Here is an 11,541-nt window from a genome sequence, read left to right on the forward strand (position 1 = left end):
TCCGGGGGTAAATGTCGGGGTAATTGTCCGGGGGTAAATGTCCGGGGGGTAATTGTCCTGGGGTAAATGTCCGTGGGGGGGTGGTGATTGTCCGGGGGGTAAATGTCCGGGGGGTGATTGTCCGGGGGGTAAATGGCATGGGGGGTAATTGTCCGGGGGGTATTTGTCCTGATACCGAATTTTTGATGTCAGTTTATAGAATACAATGAGATATTAAACCTTTTGTTATATGCTCAGCCATTTCAAAACCATGTTACATGCATTAAAGTCCGGGTCACAACAGATCGTACGAAATTTTGTCGTGGTAGACCCATAAAATATTTGTCGTGGCCAGATCTTGCAACATGCCCGAAATGTATTTCGAGTGGTCACAAGGGCCACGACACATTAAAGATGGTTTGGCGATGGGGACGCAACAGAAAAAAAGATATGTCGTGGGTGTGTCGCAAGTTAGTCGTGCGACAGTCGTGAGTTGTCGGGCATTGTCGGGGGGGGGGCTGTTTTTTACGTGAACAGGTCGTGGTTCACTCGTGGAATGCGCGTGCTACAGTTGTGCGACTGTCGCACAACAGTCGTGGGACGCGTGAGCGCGTTCGTCTCCCGACTATATAACGACGTATTATCGCACCACAGTCGCAAGACTGTCGTAGGACAGACTCACGACAACCAGAAGACATAGATACCACAAAAAATCGTGGAACAAAAAAGGTGCATGTTCAATTTTGCCTCACGACGGCAAGTCGATGCCAGTATGCTCAAAATTTCGTAGGACTGTCTTGCGACAACCCCCAATGACCTACGATTTGCCCAAATTTTCTGTCGTGTCGTGACACAAATGCGTCTTGGGCTCGTTGTGACCGAGGCTTAAGTGCTAGAAGGCCATACAATTGTGTAATATAATATGGTAATCTATTTTTCAGCTATCTTTTTACAAACCAACGTCAAGTCGGTATAAGATTATGCTGGAGTCGCAAGCATTTCCATCAGATCACGTAAGTGTTTAACTGTCAGAAGTACTGTATATGACATAGGCATGAACATTACGTTAACATGAACGATGGAAATGTGTACAGATGGCCAGTTGCCTGGGGCAAGTGAATTGGAGAGAGTGATTGTGGCAGGTCTGCCAGCATATGTTCGTACTGAAGTAGTTCTACGGGCAAGTGAAAGTCTCAAGGGCAACACACCACATGGTATATGGCAGTAGATTAATTATTATGAGATTTCCACTTATGTCCCAAAATGACAATGTGTGTGGTGGGCAGGGGGTGTCATGTATATGTATGTATCGGGTAGAAATTAGTTTGAAAATTTACAGGCCAGCCGGGCCTGTAGGTAAGGGATTTTACAGGCCCGCCAGGCAAATTACAGGCCTGGACACAAAATTGACACAAGTGAGCGATACTGCGGTAACTTTTCATCCTCGCTGGCGTGCCGGGGACGGTTTTGCATGCTGGGGTGGATTTTCTATGGGCCCATCGGGCTTGCTAATATTAGAAATGTCAGGCCCGAGCCTTAAAATACGGGCATCGGGCCTGCGGCCCCTTTATAATTTTGTCCCATGATGTATATATATACTAGCCGGGTATCCGGCGTTGCTCGGGGGAAAAACACGTAGAAACAACTTTTAGAGCAAATTCAGCCGCATATATTTACTTGATTGTAAGGATAGATTCGTAACAGAGAAACAAACAATAAACAATATTCAGACAAAAACGGTTCTAACGATTCTATGATTCTGTGTAGTAAAAGCTTCTGGATATACAGCACTGTTATGAAATTGCGCCAAGTTATCATGAATACTGTTTATTAAGTACAGTATTGAGCATCCGATTGGTATCTGAAGAATACCTGGACAGGGCGACATAAATTATGGTGTTCGTGACGATGTGGTTAACTGCATATATTAACAGCAACTCTCAAATGTACAACTGACGCCACAGCTGCACGGGTTCGTTCTGTATTTCGTTCTGTACCTTCGTACCTGTACATAGGTGGTACGCGTTTGGGTGCACGTGTGCGTGTGCCAGTGGATGCAAATTCACGCACACCCCACACCTATATACAGGTACACACACGCACGCACGCACACACATGTGAATATGGTGTAAAATTATCAGTTGTCCAAAAATCATATGCAGTCACAGATATAGCAGTCTGGTAGATCTGTTTGATTTAACACATTTAACATGACCAGTCTGTACACAAAAGGAATGATTGAGTGTGAACAGCGACACTGAATTATATTTGTAAATATAATATAATGTAATATTTATCGTATTTATATATTTTATCATTTTCATATAATCAAGAGCATATAAAGAAGGAGAGCGTACAACGGTAAAATGCTGAAACCATGTTGCAGTATTAGTCGAATTAATAAACTTTCCCCATGTTATTTTGACGATTCTTTGCAGTATTATTGATCAGCTGTCCGCTACTTCGTTCGTATAACACAACCGCATGTCCCTACGATGCCCTATCGCTGAAGTAATGAGCGGCGAAAATCTGGTATTTTCGCGGAACACCGACTAGATTAGTCAGTTACTGTGACGCGCTCGTGTGGTCTACGGCCCACACTGTGGCAGTGTGTTGCTTCCGGTCGCCGCTGTGTAGCGCCATAGTGGCGCTGACTCACGTCATACTACAGAGTTTACTATACATCCAGCGTGAGGTGGGCGTGAGTGGGCACAGGTGGGGGTCATCACTATGGCAATCAATAACAAACGTCATTGCATTCCATTTTGTCATCATTGACGGACACGCGAGGTTTACCGAGTTATAACACTTCGAGAGACGGTCGCAGTAACTGACTGTTCTCGAGTCGGTTTTCGCGAAAATACCAGATTTCACTGCTCATTATTCCAGCGTAGGGGCATCGTAGGGACATGCGGTTTTTGTTATATGAACAAGGTAGGAACTGATCAATAATACTGCAAATAATTGTCAAATAAAACGGGGAAAGTTTTATTAATTCGACTAATACTGGCAACATGTTTTTTAGCATTTTACCGTTGTACGCTCTCGCTTCTTTATATGCTCTTGATTAAAGCGTATCGAATCTAATATAGAATATTATATCATACATAAAATAATTGTGTAAAATATTTTAGCAGTACATAATTGAGTCTCAGCTGCAATCACCGTGGCTAAATACATCTGAAGAGCCATGATTTGGCATTAAGCCACGAGAGGTAAATATAAGTCTTGTTCCTCTCTCGTACAATAAAACGTTTATCGGTTACCGTCTAGGAATACGTGCTTGAAGGCATAGAAAGGTCAATTTGGCGTTTTCTTGAGTGCCAGTTATGCAGTGAAACTGTCTCTATAGAACAAGGCACCAATATATATAAGGATACTGTCGTGTTTCTATTGTATGAACCTTACATGCATGTGTGACTAGGTAATGTTTGCATTCATTTGCTATATTATAATGTATGGTATTACTATTTTACATAGAATAATACGTTTGTTCTGTTTGCACTCAAGTGCACAGTGACTTGTATGTGATAATGCTAATGTATATATACAGATATTAGGATTTGTTCTATATTATTCTATATAGGGTCTTTGTCTTTGAGAATCGTCATTTAATACATGCGTGATAAGACAAAATAAGCCGGTTGTGAATTATGCAGGGTGAGACGCATGCTCATACAAAGACATCTTGGACAGGATAAATGAAGAAGGTGACAGTGTAGCCATCATAATGTTTTAGTGGCGTCAATATTACACTGGCAGTTATTTGACATGGAAAGTATCACGAAAGCTGGCAAAAAAAGGTGTGGCATTTTAAGGCTCATAGGTCTATTATGTCCTATTGTCCCCCAGGGTAGCTGGCCGGAACGTACCCCTGGTACGGTCCAGTATACCGGAACGTCCCTGGTAACTATCTGATATGGTTAGGGTTAGGGTTAGGGAGTAGGCGTAGGCGACTCCCTAGACTCGTTAGTAGAGTAGGCGGAGGTACGGTTCGGCATATTAGATAGTACCAGCAGAGCATATAAATCATGTTGATTTATATGCTCTGGTACCAGGGTACGTTCCGGTATACTGGACCGTACCCAGGTTACGTTCCGGCAGTACCCTGGGGGACATAGACCCTCTCAGCCATTATAAGGGTGTACTGACATCTCGATTATGAGTAGTGGGGATTCTGTACGTAAACATGTTTGTGTGCACTTGACACAAGGCACATGTGAAGACCCTGTTGATTTTAAAGTCAATGGCTAATTGATTTCTGAATGGGTCTTGGGAATTTCGAGTTTCACGTTTGGGACAGGGGCTAGTTTGAGCGCGAGATGAGATGAATATATTGGCAATCGGGTTTGTGCCGAAGTACACGTTCCTTTCATTGTTTGGTTTTCATTTAATAGTGGTTTCAAGTGCTCCATGCAATAATAGTTAAGGTTGTATGCAATCGGGCACAATGGTGTAAATGTACAGCATTTTATTAATATTTTTAGGGTTGCATTGTTGCATTTGATTTGGCACATGCTGTAGGTAATGTACCATTGCATCTACATGACTGGGGAGTAGACTTTGCATCGTGGTGCACTTATAAAGTGAGTATCACATGTTATGTAAATTAATCGTATTTGCAAAAATGAAAAAAAAACTGTCAAGTGTGATATGCATTGACATTTCTGATATCTCTGATATTATTGATATTGTTCATTGTGTATGACTCATGACCTCTTTCAGTTGTGAAGTGTTTAGTGGAAACGTTTTTTTGCCATTGATGTTTAATTGACAAAATGAAATTGTTAAAAACATTGCTTAAATATGTCATCAATGAGAGCATCAGGTAAGTTGGTAAACTAACTATAGTAGAGCAATATTCTCTACTAAGTCTCACATTTTAGAGCTAGTTATGTAACATAGTACGTTTACACACCAAAACAATCATCTATTACCATCTGTGGCATCATTAGGGCATTGTGCTATCAAACCTGTGGTACTGGTCACCTCCCTCTCTCATCCATCCTCTATAGAATGGGTAACTGTCTATAAAAGACACTTGGCGTTTCCACTCACAGTCGTAGAGTGAAGCCCGTTCTATAGAACGGACGCCTCTCTATAAAGAATATGCAGTCTTTCAGTTGAGTGACCTTCATATGCAGCTTTGACTGTACAAGTATTATAGCCTAATTCTCAGTTGTTCGTGAAGTAGTAATATTCTGTGTGATTCTTGCAGTATCTGAACAGTGGCGCAGGCTGTATAGCAGGCGTGTTTATTCACGAGAAGCATCATCACGCTGTCAAGCCAACGCTAACCGGCTGGTGGGGCCACGAACATGCAACTCGCTTTAACATGGACAACAGTACGTAGATGAAGTCGCGTTAACATTGCCAGCAGTATTTATCTGAACATATTATCTCGTTTTTACATGGACAAAAGTATGAACGTAAATAGCTCCTATTTGATTAGCCTCATCATTTGATTTTGTGTGCCTTCTTTTCATCGTACTTGCATTAGACACTTGGAACCTCTCTAATGTGACTATGTCATCATTTAAGATTGCTTAACCTCGCAGCTAAATGCATATATAGACCTACTGTGAGCTCGTCTATAATGCAAAAATTCACTAGAACTCATTTGTATTGCTACTTTCATAACATTTCTTCTCAAAATCTAAACGAAATTACTTATTTTACGAAAGTAACACCACAGTGATGTTTACACATCAAGACACAGCGGAGCGATCGTTAACAGTTCTTTTCTATGATAAAACAAGTTATAATTCATTATTATGTGTTTATTCAGTACAAAATTGTGAAATTTGTTTAAATCATATTGTTATCTATATTACTTATGCAATTAGGAAACAAATATAGTGTTTTCGTTCCAGGAACTATTTGCGCTAGCGTAGGGCTACTGCTGCTGAGAGTGTCTATGTCCCCCAGGTTACTATTGGAGGGTACCCTGGGTACAGTTCGATATATCGGAACATACCCTGGTACTATCTAATATGCTGGACCGTACCTCGCCTACTCTACTAACGAGTCTAGGGAATCGCCTACTCCTTAACCCTAACCCTAACCCTAACTATATCAGATAGTTACCAGGGTACGTTCCAATATATCGAACCATACCCAGGGTACCCTCCGATAGTACCCTGGGGGACATAGACCCTATGAGTGCTACTGCTAGCTGTGTGACATAACAACATCGTACGTAATTTTGAAAATCCCAATAGTTGTAGCACTTCTCTGGCTTAATGACAACATTTCGTGATGTTTACACACTGCAAGTATGCTCACAGTAGGTCTATATAGGCTTATTGTTGCGAGGTTTATCCATTTTAAGGTTACCGCAAACACAATATGTTTATCGCTTTACAGATTTTTGGGCATACTTGTATCCGACTGTGGTCAGTGTTATACTGTAAGTCATTAGAATGGGAGGGTAATGTGTTAGACACTTGTGCATAATAATAGCTAGGTGTGGCATTAGCTCCTGTAACCAATTGTGTGCGAGTCTTTGCATACAAAGGTTTCTGAAAATTGGGATAAGTTAAAATTCAGTTGAATTTGGAATATGTTCAACTAGTATTTTAATATCATTGTGTTATAATGGTTATATACCCAATTTATTGTGTTGTTGTTTTAATTGTGAGGTATAGTTGTGCTGAAAGGGTTGTTGTCGTATCAGGTACTACATATATGTACCCGAGGTAGTTTTAGGTTGTTTAGTATTATGTTTATATTTTTTTATGAGGTATGTTTAGGTTTAGGTTTAGGGTACACTTCTGTAGTACAAGTCTGGTACACTTTGTGTATACATATATGTACATCGGGTACATATATGTAGTGCCTGATACGACAACGACCCCTTCAGCTATAGTTGTGTGGAGTGGTGGTATTGTGGTTGTGTGTTGTGGTATGGGTGTATTGTCCCATGTAATGCATTATGCTATCGGCAAAACATGGTAGTACGCTTGCATTTCAACCAGGTGCTTCTCAATTTACAGTAATTTAGATATTACCAGAAAAACTATACAGAGTTCAGTAGTTACAAGGACATTAAAATCGTCATGATCATCATGTGATATATAAGTTCGTAAAGTGATAGATATAACAATAGAAGGATTTTTTAATTTTACAACTGAGACACACAGTAGTTTTCAGTAATATTTATCTGCGCTTTCTGGTTGACTAATGTCATTTGCTAACTATGCTGGCACTTCTTTTCTGCAGAGATGGTGTCATCTCCGGGTCCTGATGGTTTTCGTGTAAGCAACCCTTCTGGAGTGCTTTGTGCATGTTTGCATGCGAGTCTGGAGGTATGTTATATTTGACTGAGCTGGCATACGATCTCTCCTCATTATATATAATAAATAATACCTGAACTAATTATAAGAGCTACTAAATAAAAAGGTATTATTTGCTCTTGAATGTGTATATATATATATGAGTGTAGATAATAGAAGATATTCTGTTTCATAGGAATTTTGCTAGAAGTTTTCTATTACCTATGTTTATATTCCTGATATATTGTAGCTGCTAACTACAGTATACACCAGATGTAGGAAAAATTTAGCCAGGTACTTGTGCTGTTTTTGCTACTTTATTATACAACTAATTACAGTATACCACTAGCTATCAGTGCTATTTTACGTTAGAGTATTGTTTATTTAGTATCTATGCCAATTATGGAAGAGATAGATTAGCTGGGAGAGAGACAATTGCCCAGCTAAACAGACAGACAGACAGGGAGACAGACTGATAAGCTGATATGTAGAACAACAGACAAACACAAACAGATAGATACACTAGTATAGGAACACGAATGTTACGCAGTAATTTGGCTGATAGTGCCCCCCCCCCCAGCTCCCAGGCCTATGCCGGTATACCGGAACGTACCCTGGTAACTATCTGATATGGTTAGCGTTAGGGTTAGGGAGTAGGCGTAGGCAACTCCCTAGACTTGTTAGTGGAGTAGGCGAGGTACGGTCCGGCATATTAGATAGTACCATGGTACGTTCCGGCAGTACCCAGGGAGACATAGACCCTGGCAGCAGTAATTTGTTACACGGACTCCACTGTCACACGATTCTAATGTGCCGCACCTTTGCGACAGTGAGCGACTGCTGCAAGGTGGCTAATCTCGAGGTAGAATTCATACTCGTATCGCCAATATCAAAAGTGACATTAGCAGCTTCGGTACCTCCCAGTGCACGCGACCGTTAGCATTCGTCTTCTGCTTCCAGGTGTTCAGCATGACGTCGATGGAAGCGATACGTGAAAAGTCGCTGCTGCTCACTGCTTACCTGGAGCTATTGCTGAAGCGTCTCCTGCCCTACCCCCCACGTGCCAACGGCGACTCGTGCGTGCGCATCCTCACGCCGTCCGACCCAATGCAGCGAGGTGCTCAGCTGTCCATCTGGCTATCGATTCCTGTTCAGAGTGTGAAGGTGGAACTGGAGAAGCGGGCTGTCGTGGTGGGTAACTCAATTCCTGCACGTAACCGATGAAGGGCAATGAATGATAATTATAATTATTTATTTATTGTGGTTATGACAATATTTAAAGGGCAAATTTTGAATCTTGAAAAGCACGATGCATTGTGTGGGTTTTTGACTATCAAACACATACGGTCTGTACAATGTACATACGATCGTAATTTCAAATTGAGTAACTTCACAGTTCTTGCTTCGCTACCTTTGCAAGTTGGTACAAAACGTTTTCACCTCCGACAGTGATGCACTATCCTCCTGACGTGTATATATTTTAAACAAAAAATACAGCTATCCACGCTGTTGGTGAATGCTAGAATAACAGACAGACTATTGTTTAGAAGTATATATAAATACACTGCCAAATTCATATTATTTGTTCAGTTCCATTGCGCATTAATTACCTCACAAACCAGACTTCTTAATGTTGTTAATCAATCTCCCCAAAAGAAATCCAGTCCTGATCTTACATGCTGTGTCATGTGACAGTAAAGTACGAGTTTAGCAAAGAAATGTGTGCACTTTATGTTCTAAGACAAGTGATGAGCCCAGCATGCGTGGGAAAATGTGCAGTGCTGAAACCTCTTTTACACCTCATTCGCCGATTGTGATTTAAATTGTCAACAACTAGGTATACAATTCGGATCATTGTTAATTGAGGTTTTTAGCTCGCCTTGACATCGTCAAGATGAGCTATTGCCATGGGGTGTCGTCCGTCCGTCCTTCCGTCCATCCGTCCATCCGTCAACATTTGGCTACGGTCAACGATAACTCAAGAACCGTTTGACCCACATGTTTCAAATTGCATATAATTGTTACTCCTATGGCAGAGGTTTGAACATCCTATTTTGGAGCACGCCAGTCGACCTACATTCGAGCCACGTCCACTTTTTGGCAAAAATGGAAATGGCCATAAAGCAGTTTAGGTTCAATGGATTTTGCTCATTTCTGGTATGTGAATGAATAAGGACTGGCCCCAAAACATATCACACAGGTTTTGATTTTTTTTTAATTACGCAAATTAGGTAGATTTTTTGCAATTTCACTATGCATTTCAGTGTCTGCCTACGGTCAACGATAACTCAAGAACCGTTTGACCCACATGTTTCAAATTGAATACAGTTGTTACTCCTAAGGGAGAGATTTGAACTTCCTATTTTGGAGCATGCCAGTCGACCTACTTTCGAGCCACACCCACTTTTTGGCAAAAATGAAAATGGCCATCTAAATTCATTCGATTTTGTTAAATTTTGGTATATGTGAATGTGTAAGGCTAGCCCCAAAACAGTTGTTACTCCTATGGGAGAGATGACAACGTCCTATTACGTTTATTTCGTCTAACTGGTCAACAACTCTACAATCATACCTATATACGTGTAATATTGTGTTTTAGATTCTTCGTTACAGTAATTTGACTGGAATATTTTATTGTTTTTATTTGCGCGATATTCGCAAACCAAAATGGCGATCATTTAGGCGTAGCGCCATCTCTCGTCAAGATTTCAGACTTTCAGATCTGAAACATTTATTTTCACATCAAAACTTATGCATATATCACTATCAAGAGTATATAATGGGAGATATGCTATATAATGGGAGTTCTCCCATATAAACTCTTGCTTTATATATCCCCCTCCCTCTTCTATCACACCCAAGGTGAGCTACAGTGTCATTGACACTTTCATTATTAGTAACCAGCAGTGAAATTGAACTAATATGAATTTGACTGTAAGGTTATATACATATTAATGACACAATGTGTGTTAGGGTGGTATTAGGTAGACATATTTGTGACAGTCAAATATGTCGTGTATTATTGTAGGGCAGCTATTTGGTAGCCGTAAGCTATGTCACCGAGCAAGCGTATTCGCAATATGAATGTGGCTCATTACACGTGATAGTTGTGTGTGGTGTTTGGAATGCTGTGTGAAGTATTTGTGAGAAAGCATTTTAATTTGGTACACTTGATTTTGTTCTAGTGTGACGAGCGAAAACCGAATGTCCTGCGGGTGAGTCCAGTTGTGCTGTACAACTCATTCCACGATGTTTACAAGTTTGTACATCTGCTGAAAGATGCTATGACGGTGGTAAAGTTTTAACATTTCACTGATTAAATGTTTCAAGTGTTCAAGTGTGAAACGTAGGAGAAAATGCATATTGTTAAGTTTTAATATCATGTTTTTGATAAATTTCCAATTGATATCATACAAAAAAAGTATCTAGCCAACTGAGAACCTGGTATAACTGAAAATATTACTGAAAGCTACATGCTCGTATTTTTTTGCATTAGAATCATGAGTTGTAATGTATGCATCACTTGATTAGAATTAGTTTACAGTTTAAAAGTGATAATTTTAGTTATTCTATTAGTGGTTATTCTAGCAGACGTCCCAAGTGTCCCGGTCTCACCGAGATCGTCCCAGTGCGACATGCTGGTTCCGGTGTCTCGTAAAGAGTCCCGGTCGTAACATTTTTCAGCCATATTTTAACATTTACATCAGTAAATTACTAAATTTGCTGTGGTTTTTGATGTACTTTGATTCTAGCGAAATGTGAAACAATAAATTAACATGAATTTGCATTTTATTTTACATGTATACTTTATAAAAAATGGTGGTCACAGCCCGCCACAACTTTTTTCCTGTTTTTGCGCAACGCGAAAAAACGGCGATGGACCATTATCACAAGTGATCCCTTTCTTGGATTTTCCGAACTTGGGACCTCTGATTCTAGTCTAGTAAAAAGTGGAGTAGCAGGAGTGATAACATAATTATTCTATTCAACAGTATGCACTTGGCTACTGTTTATGTGAATGCTGCTAAATAATAGTGTACTCGCAAGCTGTATAGTGTGACCAACAGTTTCTAGTAACATTAAAATAAAAGAATTAATTTGATAAAACCAGATATGAAGGAAGTGTATACTGTGTAAATTGTAATGCAATATAATGCAATTTATTTTCAAAACAACAACTTCCGATCATGCTATGTTCATAACGTGTTATACTCAGGGGCGTGTACAGGGGGGGGGGGGCCAGGGGGGGCCCTACTCACGCAGAATGTCCATATTTTTTCTCAATATT

The 11,541-nt window shown here is 40.3% G+C and overlaps 1 protein-coding gene across 1 annotated transcript in view; it reads left to right on the forward strand.

Moving 5' to 3' along the window:
• LOC106805750 (kynureninase-like) overlaps positions 1-11,045 on the forward strand; it is a 23,911-nt gene extending 12,866 nt beyond the window's left edge. Inside the window, exons 9-13 of the mRNA XM_014807465.1 lie at positions 4,467-4,565; positions 5,198-5,324; positions 7,201-7,286; positions 8,214-8,444; positions 10,439-11,045. Coding sequence (XP_014662951.1) covers positions 4,467-4,565; positions 5,198-5,324; positions 7,201-7,286; positions 8,214-8,444; positions 10,439-10,558 — 663 coding nt within the window. The 3' untranslated portion in view covers positions 10,559-11,045. The remainder of the gene's footprint in view (positions 1-4,466; positions 4,566-5,197; positions 5,325-7,200; positions 7,287-8,213; positions 8,445-10,438) is intronic.
• The last annotated feature ends 496 nt before the right edge of the window (positions 11,046-11,541 follow it).

This window comes from Priapulus caudatus, unplaced genomic scaffold, assembly GCF_000485595.1.
Source record: "Priapulus caudatus unplaced genomic scaffold, Priapulus_caudatus-5.0.1 Scaffold126, whole genome shotgun sequence".
In the NCBI taxonomy this organism is placed as follows: Eukaryota; Metazoa; Priapulida; class Priapulimorpha; order Priapulimorphida; family Priapulidae; genus Priapulus; species Priapulus caudatus.